This window comes from Aspergillus terreus, genomic scaffold (genome assembly GCF_000149615.1).
Source record: "Aspergillus terreus NIH2624 scaffold_1 genomic scaffold, whole genome shotgun sequence".
In the NCBI taxonomy this organism is placed as follows: Eukaryota; Fungi; Ascomycota; class Eurotiomycetes; order Eurotiales; family Aspergillaceae; genus Aspergillus; species Aspergillus terreus.
The window spans coordinates 1,665,687-1,687,012 of NT_165972.1; the positions used below are offsets into that span (position 1 = coordinate 1,665,687).

At 52.9% G+C, this 21,326-nt stretch overlaps 6 protein-coding genes across 6 annotated transcripts; 4 read left to right on the forward strand and 2 right to left on the reverse strand.

The window, feature by feature from the left end:
• Positions 1–497: 497 nt before the first annotated feature.
• Positions 498–2,022, reverse strand: ATEG_00592 (U4/U6-U5 snRNP complex subunit PRP3; the record flags this gene model as incomplete). The annotated part of the gene is made up of 2 exons (XM_001210678.1): positions 498–521; positions 706–2,022. The coding sequence occupies 2 exons, from the start codon at positions 2,020–2,022 to the stop codon at positions 498–500; spliced, it is 1,341 nt and encodes a 446-aa protein (XP_001210678.1).
• A 359-nt stretch (positions 2,023–2,381) lies between these two features.
• Positions 2,382–7,601, forward strand: ATEG_00593 (DNA-directed RNA polymerase I core subunit RPA190; the record flags this gene model as incomplete). Its single annotated transcript, XM_001210679.1, has 4 exons — positions 2,382–2,566; positions 2,596–3,153; positions 3,213–5,964; positions 6,021–7,601. 4 exons carry the CDS (start codon positions 2,382–2,384, stop codon positions 7,599–7,601), a joined length of 5,076 nt encoding a protein of 1,691 aa, XP_001210679.1.
• A 324-nt stretch (positions 7,602–7,925) lies between these two features.
• On the reverse strand, positions 7,926–10,415 carry ATEG_00594 (TFIIH/NER complex ATP-dependent 5'-3' DNA helicase subunit RAD3; the record flags this gene model as incomplete). The annotated part of the gene is made up of 3 exons (XM_001210680.1): positions 7,926–9,824; positions 9,881–10,337; positions 10,399–10,415. 3 exons carry the CDS (start codon positions 10,413–10,415, stop codon positions 7,926–7,928), a joined length of 2,373 nt encoding a protein of 790 aa, XP_001210680.1.
• A 641-nt stretch (positions 10,416–11,056) lies between these two features.
• ATEG_00595 (uncharacterized protein) lies at positions 11,057–17,418 on the forward strand (the record flags this gene model as incomplete). Its single annotated transcript, XM_001210681.1, has 10 exons — positions 11,057–11,076; positions 11,291–11,523; positions 11,575–13,303; positions 13,354–14,177; positions 14,227–14,628; positions 14,672–15,063; positions 15,112–15,411; positions 15,472–15,915; positions 16,232–16,390; positions 16,534–17,418. The coding sequence occupies 10 exons, from the start codon at positions 11,057–11,059 to the stop codon at positions 17,416–17,418; spliced, it is 5,388 nt and encodes a 1,795-aa protein (XP_001210681.1).
• Positions 17,419–18,449: 1,031 nt separating this feature from the next.
• Positions 18,450–19,910, forward strand: ATEG_00596 (SUN domain-containing protein; the record flags this gene model as incomplete). Its single annotated transcript, XM_001210682.1, has 3 exons — positions 18,450–18,770; positions 18,824–19,056; positions 19,109–19,910. 3 exons carry the CDS (start codon positions 18,450–18,452, stop codon positions 19,908–19,910), a joined length of 1,356 nt encoding a protein of 451 aa, XP_001210682.1.
• A 562-nt stretch (positions 19,911–20,472) lies between these two features.
• ATEG_00597 (DUF292 domain protein) lies at positions 20,473–21,184 on the forward strand (the record flags this gene model as incomplete). Its single annotated transcript, XM_001210683.1, has 2 exons — positions 20,473–21,032; positions 21,082–21,184. The coding sequence occupies 2 exons, from the start codon at positions 20,473–20,475 to the stop codon at positions 21,182–21,184; spliced, it is 663 nt and encodes a 220-aa protein (XP_001210683.1).
• Positions 21,185–21,326: the final 142 nt, after the last annotated feature.

Here is a 21,326-nt window from a genome sequence, read left to right on the forward strand (position 1 = left end):
GCCTGTTCTCATGTGGTTACAGTCTTGCATTTCAAGGAGCTTGGGGTTTTCTCTTATTGGGGTTACAAAAGTTTTGCTTTCTGGCGGAGGTGCTCTTTTGGATCTAGGGTGATATTTAGCTTATAGACTTCGAAGATGTGAAATAGGACATGATCCTCTATTATACATGACACATCCCATGATGTGGAACTCATTATGTCTCCTTGAGTCAGTCACTTTTCATAAGACGCCTTGGGTATGCTATGTAACCTAAAACTCGCTCTGCTTTGCGCTCTTTGCCAGGACCCAGAAATTCTCCAACTTGGATCGAGCGAGGACGTCTTTTGCCTGAGAGTCAGTTTCGCACACTCGGGCACCCAGCCACTTGCGAAAGCTTCGACCCTTAGTTTGTCCTTCCCATAGGAGAGTACAGGTGTTTGAGCTTAGATCTTTCAGAGCCCCCGTCTGCTCATCCTCGGCAGCAAGCCACGACACCTGAGCTTCACGATTGCCCTCTCTCACAGCATTCGGACCAGCGTTCTCTGTCCAATCGATTCGATTCAGCATGAGCTTTTTGTAGTTATTGATCGAGTGAGAGCCTCCCTCCACGATAACGATGTTAAACTTCGGATGCATGACGCAGACCCCTGTAAGAGCGTTTTGCTCCGCATTTTTGCTGATCTTGAAACGATTACGCCCGTTTGCAAGGCTGTCAATGCGATATACCGACATGAAAATGCCCTTTTCTGCATCCTGTTCTTGTTGTCGAGCAAGCTTTTCTCGTCGTTGTTCCTTGGTCAATTTACGTTCCTCGTTGGCGGCTTCGTGATTGGCACGGCGTTCAGCAATCTCCTTTGTGACCCGGGCTTCAACAGCCGTGGGATCTTTGACAGCCTGTTCACCCAGGACTCGCATGAGATTCGATTTCTTCACCTTCGGCGGCGGAGCGGGCTCAAGTCCCAGACGAATCTTTGCTTGCTGTTCCTTCAGATCTGCCATGCGGCGCTGGCGGCGGATCTTGGCTTGCTCCTTCGGCGTCAGGTACATAGGTTTTTGTGCCGGCATAAGTTTATCTTGAGGAGGATCGAGAAGCACAGGGTGCTGAACGTAGACCGTCACGATGGAGTCCGGGGTGTCGATCTTAATGTTCCGCTCATCGTCAATAGCCGAGTAACTGTCCCCATTCACGAGTCCTTCATCCCACCATTCAAGTGCTGGTGGAGCAGGCACAAGGAATGCCTTCTCAACATCCAGATCTTCGTCGATACCCGCCTGTCGTGCCCTCTCCGCAATGCGCTTTTTCATAGCCTCCAGCTGCGCTTGACGCCGAAGCGCCGCTGCCTGTTGTATATATTTGCCTTTCTGGTTGAAGATAAGCTGTCGAGAGGCTCTTGGCTTTGCCACCGTAGCCTTTGGACCAAGACTAGGATCGAAGTATGGGTTGTTCTTGATTTCTTCCACCGAAGGCCCGGAGAGGTCCAGCCCTGCACGGTCTTGTCTCCCACCGATGGCCGGAGACTCAGTACGACGATTCCTGGACTGCACGGATTGCCGTCCCTTTCCGCCTCGGAACTCAATCGTGTCCGAAAGCAAAGCCGGGTGCAAGCCAACATCTAAGCCACCACGAGCACGCGATGAGCCATCGTCTTCATCACCGAACGGAGGAGGTTGAGGAGTAGGAGTAGGAGCGACGGTCCGTTGCTGAGCTGCGGCGGTGGCTCTTCCGGTAGCGGCTGCCACTCTAGCTTTCATCTGTTCCAATTTGGACATTGCTGGACTAGGCGCAGGAGGAGTCGGGCTGGGACTGGATGCCGCTGGGGTTAAGGTCGGAGTGCCTCCTCTTGCAGCCTGAAGGCGAGCGCGTACAGCCTCTGCCTTTGCTCTTGCTTCCGCCACCATCCTCTCAATATCCACCTTGCCAGAGGTTGAGGACCCTTGTGCGGGTAATGGAGAGCCATGGTTCGAGCGAGATCTCTTCTGCGTGTTGTTGTCCTCGTCCTCGGGGTGAGGACGCTTCAACGCATTGCCGGACACGTCCGCCATGGCTTGCGATGCTAGGAAGCCGCCGCGTTTATCTAGCCAAGATTAAAAGGGCAGTCCAACACTCGTAGCGCAAAGGCGACCAAAGAGAGGCCGAAGGGCGAGAGATGGGAGGGAGATGAGCTCTGCGGAGATGATGAGGAATTGTGAGATCACGGGGTGGTCCGTTTCCCAACGTGGGTAGAAGGCGGCGTCGCACGGCAGAAAAAAAGTTGGGTGAACTTTTTTTTCCCGTAACGTCCAGACCGTCCCGATCCGCTTTTTCGCTTTTGCTCTCTAGGCCAGCAGCGGCAGCTAAAGAGGCAAAAGGGAACAATTCGCACTCTAGGCGCCTTCTGTCGCTCAAGGAGCTGCAGGCAATCATGGCCAATTTCGCACGGCCTGTGGCCTCCTCCATCGCTGGAGTCGACTTCGGCGTCTATACCGATGAAGACGTCAAAGCTATCTCTGTAAAGCGAATCCACAACACCCCGACGTTGGATTCCTTCAACAATCCCGTTCCGGGTGGTCTGTATGATCCGGCTCTGGGTGCTTGGGGTGATCATGTGTGAGTACTACCTGGTTCATTTGTCCGAGCGCATTATATGCAATCGTTGGAGAAGGTTTCCAGGTCCGGACCCGATTACTGACATCTCTAAGCTGCACGACTTGTCGCCTGAACGCCTGGTCTTGTACTGGACATTCTGGACACATCGAGCTCCCGGTTCATGTTTACAATCTCACGCATTTCGACCAAATGTATCGTCTCCTTCGCGCGCAATGTGTATATTGCCACCGGTTTCAAATGTCCCGGACACAGATCAATGCCTACGAATGCAAGTTGCGACTCTTACAATATGGTCTAGTCGATGAACTCGTCGAGCTTGACCAGATTGGATCGGGGAAAGATACCAAGAAGTCTCGGAAAGGTGCAGATGGCTCCGGTAGCGAGGACGAGGACATGGACGACGAAGATATCATCGCGCGCAGGAATGTCTTTGTTAAGAAGAGTATTCGCGAAGCCCAGGCGGCTGGTAAGCTGCAAGGCGTGTTGTCTGGTGCGAAGAACCCCTTGGCCGCAGAGCAGAGACGGGCTGTGATTGGAGAATTTTTCAAGGCCATCGTCGCTATCAAGAAATGTGCCAACTGCAGCGGGTATGTCGGAAATTCTTTTTATACCTTTATTCGAGACTCTTATTGACATTCAACAATAGCATATCTCCAGGATACCGAAGAGATCGTTTCTCTAAAATTTTTCGAAAGCCTCTGCCAGAAAAGTCTCGCCTTGCTATGGTCCAGGCCGGCTTCCAGGCGCCGAACTCGTTGATTCTCCTCCAACAGGCGAAGAGGCTGAATTCTAAGGACAAGGGGGCGGCTGCGAATGACACTGCCACGCATGGAGCGGAGGAAGAGGTTGCTCGGGGAAATGCTGTTGTCACGCAAGCCGAGAACAAGAAGCAGGTGGCCGAGGGTGGTCAATACATGCCTTCCCCTGAGGTTCATGCCGCGATTACGTTGCTGTTCGAGAAGGAGAGCAATATCCTGACTCTCGTCTACAACTCTCGCCCGCTGCCGAAGAAAGAATCCCGAGTCAGTGCAGACATGTTCTTTATCAAGAGCATCCTGGTCCCACCTAACAAGTATCGCCCTGCGGCTATCCAAGGAGCCGGGGAAATCATGGAAGCCCAGCAAAACACGCCCTTGACTCAGATCCTGAAGAACTGCGACATCATCAACCAGATTAGCAAAGAGAGGCAGAATGGCGGCTCCGATTCGATCACTCGTGTGCGGGACTACCGCGACCTTCTCCACGCAATTGTGCAACTTCAGGATACTGTCAATGGTCTGATTGACCGTGACAGGAGTGGCCTTTCCGGAGCCGCGGTTGCTGGTGCCGCTAACGGTATCAAGCAGATTCTGGAAAAGAAAGAGGGTCTGTTCCGAAAGAACATGATGGGTAAACGTGTGAACTTCGCTGCCCGCAGTGTCATCTCGCCCGACCCCAACATTGAGACCAACGAGATCGGTGTTCCACTTGTGTTTGCGAAGAAGTTGACATACCCCGAGCCGGTTACTAACCACAACTTCTGGGAGATGAAGCAAGCGGTCATCAATGGTCCCGACAAATACCCTGGTGCTGCAGCCATCGAGAACGAGCTGGGCCAGGTCACCAACCTCAAGTTCAAGAGCCTGGATGAGCGCACGGCTCTGGCCAACCAGCTGCTGGCGCCCTCGAACTGGCGAATGAAGGGGTCGCGCAATAAGAAAGTCTACCGTCACCTCACCACTGGTGATGTGGTCTTGATGAACCGTCAGCCTACGCTCCACAAGCCGTCCATCATGGGTCACAAAGCTCGCGTGCTTTCTAACGAGAGAGTCATTCGAATGCACTACGCCAACTGTAACACGTACAACGCAGACTTCGACGGTGATGAAATGAACATGCATTTCCCTCAAAACGAACTGGCTCGTGCGGAAGCGATGATGCTTGCAGACGCAGACCATCAGTATCTTGTTGCAACATCAGGAAAGCCCTTGAGAGGTCTGATCCAAGATCATATTTCCATGGGAACGTGGTTCACCTGCCGTGACAGCTTTTTCGACGAGGAAGATTATCATGAATTGCTATATAGTTGCCTGAGACCCGAGAACGCGCATACAATCTCTGACCGCATTCAACTTGTGGGGCCGACTGTCATCAAGCCGAAGCGCCTCTGGACCGGAAAACAGATCATTACGACGATCTTGAAGAACATCATGCCCTCAGAAAGAGCCGGACTTAATTTGAAGAGCAAATCTTCGACCCCTGGCGATCGGTGGGGCAAAGGAAACGAGGAAGGCGATGTGATATTCAAGGATGGTGAGATGCTCTGTGGTATTCTCGACAAGAAGCAGATTGGACCTACTGCTGGTGGTCTTATTGATTCCATTCACGAGATTTATGGCCACACCATCGCCGGAAAGTTGATTGGTATTCTTGGGAGACTTTTGACGAGGTTTCTGAACATGCGCGCCTTTACTTGCGGTATCGATGATCTTCGGTTGACCAAGGAAGGTGACCGCGTACGTAAAGAGAAACTCAGCCAGGCTCCCAAGATCGGACGTGAGGTTGCCCTGAAATACGTGACACTCGACCAAACAACTGTGCCGGATCTGGACGCAGAACTCCGCCGGCGTATGGAGGAAGTCCTCCGTGACGACGAGAAACAGAGCGGATTGGATAGCGTTACTAACTCTCAAACTGCTAAGCTCTCCACCGAAATCACGAAGGCCTGTCTTCCCGGCGGTTTGGTTAAGCCTTTCCCGTGGAACCAAATGCAGTCGATGACCATCTCCGGTGCCAAGGGTTCAAGCGTCAACGCCAACCTGATTTCTTGCAACCTCGGTCAACAGGTTTTGGAAGGTCGTCGTGTACCTGTCATGATCAGTGGTAAGACACTGCCGTCGTTCAGAGCTTTTGACACGAATCCCATGGCTGGTGGTTATGTGTCTGGTCGTTTCTTGACGGGTATCAAGCCTCAAGAATACTATTTCCACGCCATGGCTGGTCGTGAAGGTCTTATCGATACCGCCGTCAAGACTTCGAGATCCGGATATCTGCAACGTTGTTTGATCAAGGGCATGGAAGGGTTGAGAGCCGAATACGATACTTCCGTCCGCGAAGCTTCCGATGGCTCCATCATTCAATTCTTGTACGGAGAAGATGGTCTCGATATTACGAAGCAGGTCCAGCTCAAGCGATTCGATTTCCTGGCGTCGAACCACAAGTCTATCATGTCCCAGGTCAACTTAAGGAGTGACTACCACAATCTCGAGAAGGAGGAGGTTGCGAACTGGCACAAGGATGCCATGAAGAAGGTGCGCAAGTCGGGCAAGGTTGATGCTATGGATCCTGTGCTGGCCCATTATCACCCTGGTGGCAACCTCGGCAGTGTATCTGAGGCATTTTCGCAAGCGCTCAAGAAGGTATGTAACCAGTGGCATTCTTTCTGCCATATCAGATGACTAATATCTACATACAGTATGAGGATGAGAATAAGGACGGTTACCTGAAAGACAAGAAGAAGGGTGTCGATGGTTTCCTCAGTAAGAAGGCCTTCGATACGCTGATGAACATGAAGTACTTGAAGTCTGTTGTGGACCCTGGTGAAGCTGTCGGTATTGTGGCCAGTCAGTCCATTGGTGAACCTTCTACCCAGATGACCCTGAACACTTTCCATTTGGCTGGTCACTCCGCAAAGAACGTGACGCTTGGTATTCCTCGTCTACGTGAAATCGTGATGACTGCCAGCGCTAATATCATGACCCCGACGATGACTTTGGTCTTGAACGAGGAGCTGTCCAAGGAGCACTCCGAGAGGTTCGCTAAGGCTATCAGCAAGCTGAGCATTGCAGAGGTTGTGGACAAGGTCCAGATTCGGGAGAGAATCTCTTCAGGGAGCACCAAGGCTAAGATTTACGACATCGAAGTCACCTTCTTCCCGGCCGACGAGTATTGCGCAGAGTATGCCATCAAGGTCAAGGATGTGCAGAACACTCTTCAGAACAAGTTTATTCCCAAGCTTGTGAAGCTCACGAGAGCCGAGCTGAAGAAGCGTCAGGATGAGAAGGCGCTGAAGAGCTACTCGACCGCTCAGCCTGAGATTGGTGTCTCTGTTGGTACTGTTCAGGAAGCCCCTCGGGCCCCTGAGGGAGCCAACGACCCTGCCGACGATGATGATGAAGAGGATGAGGATGACGCTAAACGCGCCAGAGGAGCCCAGAACCGGTCCAATCAAGTATCGTACGAAGGACCCGAAGAAGAAGAGATGGAGATGGTTCAACAGCAGGATGCTCCTGAGGATGACGATGAAGACGAGGCTCCGAAACAGCAGCGCGACGTCGAAATGGAAGATGCTTCTGATGATGACTCGGACGAAGAGACCAAGGACACCAAGCTGCGCGAGGAGGATATCCGGAACAAGTTCCACGAGGTCACTCAATTCAAGTTTGACCCCAAGAAGGGCAACTCGTGCACAGTGCAACTGCAGTACGATATCGCCACCCCCAAGCTCCTTGTCCTTCCCTTGGTCGAAACCGCCGCTCGTGCCGCTGTCATCCAGTCTATCCCTGGACTTGGCAACTGTACCTATGTGGAAGCGGATGAAGCCAAGGGTGAGCCTGCGCATGTCATCACGGAAGGTGTCAACTTGCTCGCCATGCGTGACTACCAGGACATCATCAAGCCTCACTCCCTCTACACGAACTCCATCCACCACATGCTTCAGTTCTACGGTGTTGAAGCCGCGCGCGCGTCTATCGTGCGGGAAATGTCCGACGTTTTCGAGGGTCACAGTATCTCCGTCGACAATCGCCACCTGAATCTGATCGGTGATGTGATGACGCAGTCTGGTGGCTTCCGTGCCTTCAACCGCAATGGTCTCGTTAAGGATGGCACGTCGCCATTCGCTAAGATGAGTTTCGAGACCACGGTGGGATTCCTTAAGGAGGCGGTCATTGAGCGGGACTTCGATAACCTCCGGAGCCCCAGTAGCCGAATCGTCGTCGGTCGTCCTGGAATTGTTGGTACTGGTGCTTTCGACGTTCTTGCCCCTGTGGCTTAATCGATAGATTGTGGGTGGATGATGCATGCATGTCATATTACGGGTCATATCTTTCTGTCGTTGTAAATCTTTGCAAGCTTGACTGTATCTAGTATGTTGTTTTTTGTCTGATGTGTCCAACGACATTTGGAGTTCTATCTCAGCGGTACTTAGAAAAAAGTTGTTGTCTTAGTGATAGCCCTGAATGAGCGAATGAATAGAACTGATCAAAGAAATAATTTGATTCTACCTTTCTGAACACCAGACTGCCTTGGTATCATGCTGTAACTATTTTCAAAAACCCACAACCATAAACAAACGGATTAGAAGTATTGAGCACCATTTTCACTGTGCATCGAGCATCATGAGATCTTCATCAATGTCGTCGTCAAATTCATCTGCAACCGCCGCATGTCCATTGGTTCCATGGCCATTAGCGAGAGCTTCTCGCCGGGCTCTTTCTTCCTCTACCTTCTGTTTCTCACGGTGGCGCTCCAGATCAGCCAAGCTCCAAGTTGAGATACCCTCCTGGTCTTTAGCTTTGAACGGTTGAGCCATAGTACGCAAGAAGTTCTTTGCTGTCGCCACCGCCATATCTGTACTGAGATTCGTCTCACTCTCCAGCATGGCCTGCGAGATCCATTTCGGGAGCTGGGAGCGTTTCTTCTGGAACCGGCGGTCAGCGAGAACCATGACTCCGTAGTCATCCTTTCCACGCAGGACACGACCTAGACACTGAGCGGCGTGTCTCATAGCATCGAAAGAGAGAAAGTCGTTTTCGCGGATGCGATAATTCTCTCGGAGAAACTCCAACCGTGCCTTCAATATACGGGATTCCGTATACTGGAATGGGACACCGATACATAACACGGCGCGACCGTAGTGATGATCGAAATCGATACCCTCGGAGACCTTTCCTCGAGCGACACAGAACAGAATGGCGCCCCGTCCGTTGCAACACGCCGTTCGGTAGGTCTCCAACGCCAGAGAAGACTCTTGCGCATCGGGTGTCTCGACTAGAATCAACTTATAGTTCCATATCGAGTCCAAGATTCCCATGCCTTGCCACATGCTAATAATCGACTCCATGTAGAGATAGGAAGGGAAGAAAACGACAACTCCATCCGGCGTAATGCGCGAGAATTCCAGAACGATGTTTCCGTAGTTCCTCACCACACCAGGGTCGTTTCGGATTTGAAACGAGGATGAGATCTGCGCTTGATCTGATCCACGGGTGACAATCATGGGGAGGAAAGATCGCCGCGCCAGTGTCATACTATACGACTCCTGCATGACAGTCGTGAACCCAAGCATTTTGGGGTACATCTCGAGAGGCGATAATGTTCCGGACGTGATGATAACTGAGCTGAAGCGGTCGAACACAGGCTTGATGGCAATAGCTGCATCCAAGCAGGTGAAATGCAATATGGGGTTCGGCACGGTTGCTGCCTCCGATTCGAAAGGCTCCAAGATGAGGAGGAAACCTTTGTCGTATGTTGCAACGAGGGTCGCAAACGTCGCCACTTCTTGCAGCGGCTGGTAATCCTCTATGTTGATGAGTTCCAAAGTTCGCACCAGGGAGGTGAGGCGCTCAGCACAAAATCGTAACGGTTTTCGTTCAATATAAGTCAAGTCTTTGACATGAGTGAGAAAGGACGGGGGTGTTTCGGATATGGTGTGGGTGACTTTCATCCGGGTTTTGAGATATTCGATGAATCGTTTAAGGAAGGCGACAAAATGCTCCGCGCGACGTATATTACCCGGAACAGCTTCCTTGAGCAAGTCATCCGGAAGCACTGGATTTGAGATAAACTGGTCTTCCTCCCTTGCTTGTTCGGCTTCACGTAACCCTTCCACCAGTTTGGTATATTCGTTCTGGAGCTTCTCCGCATCGGAACTTTTCATCTCGGTAATTTTCCGTTCCAAGTTATTTGCACCTCTTGTGGCCTTTCGCAGCGAATCCTCCGTGATGTCGATACTCAGCGATTCTATGCACACATTGTCGATGTTATGCGCCTCGTCAAAGACCACTATGCAATCCTTCGAAAATTCCCTGGAGACTCGTTCTGCGATTTTTGGATCCAAAAGATAATGATAGGAGTAGATGATAACGTTGCAAAACGGCATCATACGCCGTGCGGAGAAATAGGGGCATTGTTTATGCTGCTCGCCATATTTGATAAGGCCATCGAGAGTGAAGACGCCCGGAGGAACAAGGTTATGCGGTTCGAGGAGGTCGAGATTCTACGACGAAGCGTTAATACCCGGGACGTGGGGGGCTTGCACAGGTTCCTGCATACCTCATGATATGTGCAGAGCTCAACATCCTCACCCCTCTCTTTCTTTTCTTTGACAAATCCTGCGGTTAAACTCCGACATCTTGCGTCGACCACGGTGCCACTCTTTTCTCTCTTGACCGAAGGATGTAGACACAAGTTTTTCCGACTGGTCAGACCCAGAGCACGAAAGTCCTCAGTATATCCAAGTTCCTTGGCGCGGAATTTCATCAGCGCTTTCAACTCAGCCAGCGCCTTTTCGATCTCGGACATAGTTCGCGAACAATAGATGAGCTTTCTATGTTCCGGGTAGTGAAGCTGGTACGCGACAATCAGCGACAATAGGGACACTGTCTTTCCGGTACCCGAAGGCATCTCAAGAACACAGTGACCCCCGGCATCGAGGGTCTTCTTGAGATCACACATGTAGGCATATTGCTCGGGGTATATACGAGGATAGGGAAAGAGAACGGGCAGGTCACTATGAGTAAAATCGAGATGAGAAGCTGAACCAGAGGCAATACAGAGGAAGATGCACTTACTCAATGAAAAACTTCATTGTGAAGGTTGAGCGGCGAGCTCCGGGTTGGCAGTGAGAGTGAAAGACCTGGGAAGCTCTTCAGTTCGAGCGACGCGGCTAGACTCGCGCCGACTTTTCCCCTTTGGGCCATCGATGACACCAGCTCACGTGATGTCCCGATATGGTCGCCGACGGGCACGCCGCCTTTATCGCAGGTGTCTGTTGCGCAACTATCCATTCTGAGATTCATTGCCCACTGCTGGGATGGGATGAGCGACCTTTGCGCTACTATATGGGATCGCCAACATATCCAATTTCCTTCTCTTGTACCATTCCTTTGACATACCCTTTCGCATCCTATTCTTAGTCACTTTGATATCCCACCTTACCCCACATTACTATGAGCAAAAAGTTCAGATCCCAAGCTTCGAGCAGCCGCGCTGCCGCTGGCGCATTTGGTTCTTTTGGAGGTTTCTCTGGTTCAACCTCAGCTTCCGGAAGAGAGCCATCGTCCCTGACATATGTAACCGAGCCTCCGGATCTTTCTCGGTTGTCAGAGCCGCAACTGGCCATTACATTCAAAAACTTCCTGAAAAAGGATGAAGTCACAAGAACGAAGGCACTAGATGACCTAAGAAGCTATGTCTCGGCAGTAGAAAGTCGCAGCGGAACTCTTGATGATGGGTTTCTGGAAGCCTGGGTATGCCTGCTTATGCGAATTTGCACACGGAGAGTTGTCTAATTCCAGGACAGATTAAAATATATCCGCGAGCTTCAATCGATCTTTCCCGAAGGGTGAGGCAGTCGGCTCATTTAGTTCAGGGGTCCATTGCTTCCCTTGTGGGAAAGCGGATCGTCCGCTTTCTGCCAAAGGTGATTGGGGCATGGCTTGCTGGCCTTTATGATAATGACAGACCGGTCCAGCGGGCTGCTTTGGAATCATTCACGCGGGTTTTCTCTACGGAGGAGAAGAGAAGCGGCGTATGGAAGATCTACCAGAGTTCGATTCTCGACTTCGTAGATGATGTCATTCTCCAACAGACCCCTCAGACGTTGAGCGATGAGAGAACGGTGAAGCCTGATGATGCTGAGGCGAAGTATGCTCGTGTTGTGGCTACTGCACTGCTGCTGTTCAATCGCATAATAGGTAAGAGGGAGGTATACAATGCTGTTAGCGGCATCGCTAAACTCATATTAGGAACCTCTACGCATCAAGATCTTGAAAAGGATCTTCCCACGGTTGAGACTATTCTTAACAGTAAATCGCTGTGGACCCTCTCTTATCATGAAGATTCTTTTGTCCGCAAATCCCTTTATATCCTTCTTCGATCAGCAGTCGCCAAGGAACCCGAAGAGCTTGAATGGAAGCTCATCAGTGGCGCCTTGATTGGCAAGTGTTTACACGCTTCGCAGCTAGGCTCTTCTGCAGAACTGTCCGAAACCCTCCTTCAAGTGACATCGGCAAGGCCGCAGCTATGGACGGAGGACTATTCGGGAAAGACATCTTCGTCCAAGAGACTATTGCAGTACATCCAGAAAGGCTCTCAAGGAGGTACCAGTTCTTTCTGGCCCAACCTCTACCAGTTATTGCAGATCATTCCAGTGCAAACATTGGCAAACCTCGATCCAGAAAAATCCGGCAAAAATGGTATTACGTTGTCGGCCGCAACGAGTTTGATGGGATCTTTCCAAGATGGACTGAACTCAAGAGATGAGCCTCGACAGAATCGAGCAGTTGCTTGGAAAGCCTACATTGACACAGGAATGTGGCTTGTCAGCCTGCTACCTGCGGATGTTGGAGTGCAGCTTTTCCGTGAAAGGCTTTCGCCTATAGTGGCCCAATACGTCAAGCCCGAGCAAGACCAGCCGCAATGGACTTTACCACCTGCGTCGGCTGAAACTATTTGTACTGATTACCTTGCTACTTTGGCAATACACAACCACGGAATTGAGCTCGAGAATGTATGGAAGCAGTTGTCGAGTGACATGTTAGAGGCGGTCAAACTGTCTTCTCCTGAGCAATCAAAGGACTTCAGTTCATCGCAAGGTGCAGTTTCTGCGCGTGCTGAACGTCTTTTCTCTTTGGAAGCTTCTGTGATTTCACAGTTGGCTGAAACAGAGGCTGAGCCGCGTTTATTAACGACGCTGGGGAACGTCAACTTGCCCCTGCTAGATGACTGCCTACAGGTGTTGCAAGCTCGGAATGGCAAGCCATACGGAGCAGCGGCAGTCGTGGAGAGTATGGTTCACAGAGTTGCGCAGATTGTGCAGCCCTCTAAGACACTGTTGGATTTTGTCCAGAAGGATGCCTCAGAGCTTCTGTCTTCGCCATCAGCCGATCGCATTATCTCCATAATTTTGGCATGCCGATCATGGGATGGATATGGCTCGAGCTTTGAAAAGATCGTTGACAGAGTCGCGCAGTCCGAGCCAGAATCATCGAATGCCCATGCTGTTCAGAAGCTCCTCTCGACCCTTAATTTCCACGAAGTTGATGATAAGAGTGGCATTGGATCATTGGTCGTACGAGCTCTGAATAAAGCTTGCGCAGGCAGTAGTTTACACTGGGCTATTGTGGTTGCAGTGCTTCAAAACCCTACATCTCACGGAGAACTGACGGACTCGATATTTTTGTCCATATTAGACGCCTTGTCTGAGGAAAACAAGGTCGTCGATACTTTGCATGGTCTTTCGCAAATCGCTACCGCGGCGCCTGATGCCCTCAAGGGATTCCAGAGTGGCTCTCACGGCTCAAAGCTGGCAGGAAAACTTCTTTTCCTTGCCGAATCTCCATCAGAAGAATCGGCCAGTCTTGCGGAAAACCTGATCAGAGTGATGAAGGAATCGGCTGTCACCGCAAGTACTACTAAATCGAGCGTTGAAATCCTACAGCACAACTTTGAAACTGTCAATAGAGAATCTCTCTCGTAAGTGACCCGTTGTGAGTGGCCTGAATGATTACTTACTAACTTCTCAGGATCGCTTCACTGCTGGATATCGCGGAAGACTTACTGAATAATGCACAGACCGACGAGGTTGGTCGCATTGCAAAGGACATTTTGCCTGGCCGTCAGTCTTGGGAGAAAGCTCTCCAGCCATTTCTTGAACTGCCTCCTCGCCTATCTACCTCGATCACCAGCCCGCTTGGAGGTACGGTCTATCTTGCTGATCGCCAAACATCCGACGGTCTTCGACAGCTTTACGAGGGTATACCCCGGGATTCTAGCCGGTGTTCGTCGGCGTTTCGGCTTGCCTACTTCACTGTCAGGCTGCTTTCTTCGTTTGACATAACAAGGCACCTTGGGTCTGAAGAGCTCGAGACACTCGTTTATAACTTACCTTTGGCAGTTCAGCTGATTGACGACGATCTGAGTATCGAAAACAGCAATGGAATTACCGGAGCTGAGTTACCAGAACAACGGGAAGATTACATGGACCTCGTCAATGAAGGCCGCAAAGTCATCAGTGGATGGACACAGTCTCAGGAGACCAAGTCTGCCACAGTGTTATCGCTTTGGGAACGCAAGTTGGAAACGCTGAGTGGCTCTTCTCCGCTCGACTACAGGGTTGGTGAGGCATTCGTGAAAGTCTTGCAGAGTGGAGATATGGCAGGTCTATCCAAATCCGCGGAAGAAATAGCCAAATTGTGCAAGGACGTGCGGACTGCAAATGCTATTCGGTCAGCATCATCGCTGCTTGTTTTCAAGCCTCAGGTCCTCTCAAACCCGGCCGGTACCCGTCTCTGCAACGAATTGATTGCAGATTCGACAGGGTTGAAGCCCCAGGATGAGAACCAAAACGGTTAGTTCAGAATTCTAAGAAAGACCGTTCATATGCTAATGTTAGAAAGGTCTCCGAAAACTGTCACTACTGAACCTCCTCCTGGCTGGCGAAGAAGCCGTCGCCTCATCTATCCCAACACAGCGTTTGATGTTCTTTGTCAAGAACCTCATTCAGTGTCTGCAATCTGAGAGCTTAAACCTCAGTCTTCAGGCGGAAATTCTGCAAAGCCTGAGCTTTGTTCTTCCGTGTATCCAGGAGATGTATGGCTCTCACTGGGAAGATTGCTTGGAGATTCTCAACAACACATGGCAGGAGATTGGTGGTGGCGATGACGCTCTACCGGTTCTTCTGGCCTCGTTCAAACTTTTTGCCCGGATCAAGTCGATTGTCGCCGATGAAGAGAGCAATGATGATGTGAAAGATGCGTGGGCAGAGCGAAAAGCAGCCTTGTGCAATGGGCTGACTTCGAGTCTGAGAAAGCTTGGTAAGTACAGTCGCGTAACTTTCTGCAGATCTAGCTAATAGAAAAGACTCTTTGACCGCTTTCCATCAACCTCGCGACGTCACCGTGGACTACTTGTGTCGGCTTGCTAGCACGATCCCGATTGAGAGCATTGAAAATGTCGGCAAGATATTCCCTCTAATGACGGCTCGCAGCCGCAGCATTCAACGGGCAGCCTATACAGTCCTCCACCGCTATATTCCAAGCGTCCAGGAGCAAGTATCTTTTGACGTGGCTTTGTCCAAAACCACCGTCGGGCTCCCAGATGAACTTATGTCGTTGCTACTCGAAGCACCCAGTATGGACGCAGTCTCCCTTTCGTACGGGGATGACAAGGTCTGGACAGACATACGATCTTACCTCCTGAGTTGGAAAGTGGTGTTCGATCATTTTGATAATGCAGTATGTTCCCTGCAAATCCTTCTACGTAGTTCTGGCTAACCAGCACAGTCACTTGCGGTCCAGGAAAACTATGCTTCCAGCGTCAAGGAGAACGATGTCCTCATCCCTCTTTTGGAGTTCATGTTTGACTTTCTGCAAAAATCCGACGGCAAGATGGTGGATGCTTCCAGATTTGATATCCGGAGATTTGAGCCCGATGAGGCCGAAAGCCTCGAGAAGGAGATCCAGTGGCTCCTGGTGAACCTGTACTTCTTATGTCTGAAGCATCTTGCCAACATGACCAAGAGTTGGTGGATCGACTCTAAGAAGCGCATCAAGGGACCGGTGGAGACCTGGACCGAGAAATATGTAAGGTTCCCCAATGGCTATGGTTTGTCTGCGGCTTGATTCTAAACTAACGACTTCAAGGTCTCGCCTCTGATTATTAGTGACGCCCTGCAGGGTGTCATGGAGTGGATCGCGACTCAAGACCCTAACGAAGAGCGTGCTTTGACGGTGAAGATCTCCGCAAAAACGGCCGAGATAATCGCCAGCATACCCGTGGATGAAGAATCGCCGCCGGTAGCGATATCGCTCTCCTTGCCGCCGGCGTACCCTCTGCAGCCCGCGGTGGTCGTTGGCCGCAGCCGGGTCCTAGTTGATGAAAAGAAGTGGAAGAGCTGGCTTCTGACCATCCAGGGCGTGATCATGTTTGCGAATGGCAACCTTGTGGATGGACTGTTGGCGTTCCGAAAGAACGTGCAGGGAGCTTTGAAGGGACAGAGCGAGTGCGCGATTTGCTACTCGGTCATTTCGACGGACATGCAGACGCCGAACAAACGATGCGCTACATGCAAGAACACGTTCCATTCGGTGTGTCTGTTCCGGTGGTTCAAGAGCAGCAACCAGAGCACATGCCCGCTGTGCCGGAACAATTTTGTGTATGTATGAGCATATGGCATGAAAGGGTATAGACAGACATGTACAGTAATTAGGTCTGAAATAGGGTTGCTATCTCATAGTTGATCTCAAGTATACGGGTTCACATACTAAGCTGTGCATAAGGCGAGTGGGGCCCACATTGATGATGTTGATAAGTTGATATCATCGCCCTGCGGGGGCAAAATCCCCCACCGCCAACGTTGTCCCTTCTTCCACTTCCCCTACTCCCGATATGTCTGCATCCCAGATCCCAAACCTCAACACGCTTCGTCGCGGCGGTGGTCGTGGTCGCTTTCGTGGTCGTGGCGCATCGAGCACAGGGAACTCCGGTCCTAGCTATGGCGGAAGCAAAGACCGGGTGGTGCAGGGCACCGACAATGACGCCAGCGTCTCGCGGCTAAGTGCTGTACGATTGGGATACCTGGCGGACCCATTTGCAGAGTTCCTGACGCCCGCAGGGCTCGAAACGAGACGGTTGCCCATTATCAACCGAGGTGCGGCCAGCGTATTGCTGCTTGTCTATGTGTACTAACCCATTCTGCGATCTAGGAACCTACGTGCGCACCACCGCAATCGACCACCTCGTCCACCAATTCCTCTCGCACGACCCGCAACACAAGAAACAGATTATCTCATTGGGCGCGGGCACAGACACCCCGCGTGTTCCGACTCCTCTCATCCGACGCCCGTCCCAATCTGATCTATCATGAGATCGACTTTGCCATCAACACCGCAGCCAAGGTAAGGTTCATCCGCGCGACGCCGCGCCTGCAACAAGCGCTGGGCACCATTGGCCCCGGCGACCACGACGTCACGATCTCCGACGCGGGGGATGCGCTGTACTCGACGAACTATCACCTCCACCCCCTTGATCTGCGATCATTGCGCCGGCCGACGCCGGCGTCCACGCAGGAGACGTGCCACCTGCGGGGCGTGGACCCCTCGCTCCCGACGCTGCTGATATCCGAGTGCTGCTTGGTGTATCTCTCTCCCAGCGAAGCGGCGGAGGTGGTGGGCTATTTCACTGAGGGGGTGTTTGGGCGCGGTGGACACTCACCTGGTGAGGGGGTGCCGCTGGGCTTAATTCTGTATGAGCCAATTCGGCCGGATGATGCGTTTGGGCGCACGATGGTGTCGAATCTGGCGACGCGGGGGATCCAGCTGCAGACGCTGAATAAGTATGGGTCGCTGGAGGCGCAGCGACGGCGGCTCCGCGAGCAGGGGTTTGATAGTGGTCAGGCGGCGGCGGATGTGGATTTCATTTGGGACCGGTGGGTGAGTGAGACGGAAAAGGAGCGGGTCGCGGGGCTGGAGATGCTGGACGAGATGGAGGAATGGCAATTGCTGGCGCAACATTACTGTGTAGCGTGGGGATGGCGTCAGGGCGAGGCAGGAGCCTTCGATGGATGGAGGGGAATTGAAGGACAGGCATGAGGGCCTCTACATACATACGTGGAGTGCCTGGATGTACAATGGACATGACAATGAAGTGATGCCTCAGGCGAGTAAGCCCTAAGGCCGAGGTCTCGGATGCACGCGCCATTAGGAGTATTCCTCCTGCGTGCGATTGACCCCTTTTCTCTCCTCATCCGGCGTAGTTCCGACCACCATCACACTTTCCATGAGTCGCAATCCGGGTCTGGACCAGTCGCGACGATCGCGATGTCCATCGCAATGTGCCGGAAGATTTTTCTTTTCTCTTTCTCTTCCTCTTTTGTTGTTCTTGGTTCTCGTGTTGAGTTGTCAGCTTATACGAGGACGAGGAAGATGGGACGATTGGAATCTGGGGAAGTGAATCACACCTGTCAGATGAACCCCTTGCGCCACGTCGACCCGATCGGACGTGCTTATATTATACGATTATATTAGTTATCTTATGATATTATCTTATTGTACTATCGTGCTGTAGGCTCCCCCGTATTGACTGTGATATTATTCATTATAAAAATTAAATAAATTAAAACAGGGACCAAGTGGGCCTGCCAGGGACGAACCGCCGGGGCAGCTGCCAATCAGACTCCGCGTGGGGCAGCGGCGTTACCGAAAAAGGGAAAATGCTTGCCAATAGCTTCGAGGGCGTCCCAATCGGGTATGCTTTAGGGCTCTCCGTTTTGGGGCGAAGAGGATCCCATTCGCGATTAGTCCCTTTTCGCACCTGATGAGGCTTCTTTGTTCCTTTCTCCCTCTCTCCTCTCTCTCTCTCTCTCTCCTTTCCCTTCCCTTCTCCAGGTGTTCTGCCGTGCGGACGTCGCATTCCTTCTTCGCTTCTTCAGTTCACCCCAGTCATTCGTTTGAAGATCCCTATCTCACCCAAGTCTTTCGTTCAGGCTGTTGTCAGCCCTTGGTGCGCACTTGTTTAGCCAGCGTCGGAGTCAACGGACTTACATCCTTACCCATCCTTATCTTTCATATATCAAACATACATACAACATAACTTATAGAGAAAAGACGAACGGAACGACATTATGAAACTCGTCCAGTCTCACCTCGCTCTCGCTCTCATTGCCGCCGTCGAAGCCGCCAAGCATGGCCACGGGCATAGCCACGGCCACGGCCATCGCGGCCATTCCATCGACGCTCCGCTCGAGAAACGAGGCGGATCCTGCCAGTTTCCCTCGGATGCAGGACTGGTGGCCGTTACGCCCAATCTGCTGAATGGTGGGTGGGCCATGAGCCCCGACCAGAAGTGTACGCCAGGAAACTACTGTCCCTACGCCTGTCCCCCTGGTCAGGTGTCCATGCAGTGGGACCCCGATGCGACGTCGTATAGCTACCCCAAGTCCATGGTAGGATACAAAACATTGCGCTCATATACTTAGAGAAACGCTGACCATGACAGAACGGCGGTCTCTACTGCGACGAGGACGGAAACATCCAGAAGCCCTTCCCGGATAAGCCGTACTGTGAGGATGGCACAGGTGCCGTGGGGGTGCGCAACAAGTGTGGCAGCGAGGTCGCGTTCTGTCAGACCGTGCTGCCCGGTAACGAGGCCATGTTGATCCCGACTCTCGTGCAGGAACTGGCTACGCTCGCGGTGCCTGGTCCCAGCTACTGGTGTGAAACGGCGGCGCAGTAGGTGACTCCCTGACTTCCCGAGTGGATGTGTGTTCTGACGGCGTCCCAGCTTCTACATCAACCCGCCTGGATATGGCGCTGAAACTGCCTGCGTCTGGGGCACGTCTTCCAACCCGTACGGAAACTGGTCACCGTACGTGGCGGGCGCCAATACCGACAGCAACGGCAACACGTTCCTGAAGATCGGATGGAACCCGATCTACCTGGAGCCGACGACGCCGTTCCGCAACGAGGTGCCCTCGTTCGGCGTCGAGATTGAGTGTGAGGGCGGTGGCTGCAACGGATTGCCCTGCAAGATCGACCCGTCCGTCAACGGGGTCAACGAGATGGTTGGCAGCGCGGTGGACGGGGCCGGCGGCGCAGCGTTCTGTGTGGTGACCGTGCCCAAGGGAGAGAAGGCCAACATCGTCGTGTTCGAAACGTCCGGCGGTAGTGGTGGCAGCAGCCATACCTCGTCGAGCAGCGTGGCCCCGTCTACCAGCTCCACCGTCGCCAGCAGCACTAGCACTAGCACCAGCACCAGCACCAGCTCGACCAGCAGCAGCGCAGCCACGAGTGTCCCCGCGACGACCTCCTCCACCAAGATCATCCACACTACGTCCGCGACCGCCACGTCGGCGCCCAGCTCGGCCATGCAAATGCCATACAGCCACCCTCCGTTGTTTGGCGGACCCAGCTACACCTACAAGCCGGGGATCCTGATCGAGACGGGCAGCAGTGGCGGGGACTCGGCGCAGGCCATGTCGACGAACACGCCGGAGCCCAGCAAGGTGTCGGACGAGAACGCAGCCAGTAGCATGAAGGCGTCGATGCTGGGACTGGTGTTGGGGGTTGCAGCCGCGATGGTTTAACCTGACTTTCCCTTCTACTTCTTCACTTCTTCACTTCTTCATCTTTACCTTTATATTCTTTTACCCCCTTTTATTCTCTTCTCGATGGACGATTTTTCACTTCTGGGATACCCCCTTTGACGATTGATGTTTGACGATTGGATTTTTGGATTGATAGGATAGGAATGGACTTAATAAGATAATAGCCTGTGTACAACCTTGGATATAGATCACCTAGATCATGTGACATCATACAACCTTCCGTACATTAACCATCTCCCCCTCACCCCCTCACCACCAACTAACAACACCCATAGCCCAAAATGCCACCCTCACCACAAACAGTACTCCCTCCCCCTCTCTACCTACACTCTCTCAACCAACCAATCTAAACAATGAACAGGCAAAACTAACCTCCACCCTCCACCTCCTCATCCCACGCCTCCGCCTCCTCCAAAAGAAATCCACCGCCAGCTCCGTCGTCCAGCGCCGCGAGCTCTCGCACCTCCTCGCCGAAGGCCGCGACGCGTCCGCCCGCATCCGCGTCGAAAATGTCATCGCCACCGACATCGCCGTCGAAGTCATGGAAATGGTCGAGCTGTACTGCGAGCTGCTGCTGGCCCGCGCCAACGTCCTCGACCAGCTCGCCTTCACCGAGAAGGGCGCGCAGGCGCGCGCGCACGCGCGCGACGTCGCCCTCGCCCTGAAACGGGAGACATCGCCCCAACCCGCGTCGCAGGCGCAGCAGAAAGCCAAGCCGGGCTCGCTGTTTGGCCGGCTCAATCCGTTCGGTGCTAGCCCGGCCTCTGCGCCCCCCACCACCAGCCCCGGCGGAGACGGAGACCTCAGTGCAAGCGCAGGCATAAGCGGGGAGGAAAGCGCCTACCTCGATCCAGCGCTGGACGAAGCCGCCGCGGCTATCTTCTACGCGTGGTCGCGCTTCCCGCACGACGTGCGCGAGCTGACCATCCTGCGCGGCCTGCTGGCCGACCGCTACGGGAAGGACTTTATGGCGCTGGCGCAGGACAACCGGTTCGCGGAGGGCGATGGGCTGCGCGTGCCGGAGCGGCTGGTCAAGGGGTTGCGCGTGCGGCCGCCGGCGCCGGAGCTGGTGGATAGTTATCTGCGCGAGATTGCGCGGGCGTATGGTGTTTCCTGGGGGGAGGCCACTGAGGATGCGGAGTTGGGGGAGGTTCCTGCGTTTGATGATGGGGATGCGGATGGTGATGCGGGTGCAGATGGGGATCTCCCGTCAACGCCGCGCAAAGGCTCCACGTCTGACCCGGCCGAGTTGAATCGCGCGACACCGCCGCGCGGTCTGCAGCCTGGGAAGAGTCCCGTCAGTGTGGCGCCGCCGGGGCCCCGGTCCGACAATCCCAACCCGCGCGTCAAGGTGCCCGGGGCCGAGAGCGAGGATGGCGCACACGAGACGCAGCC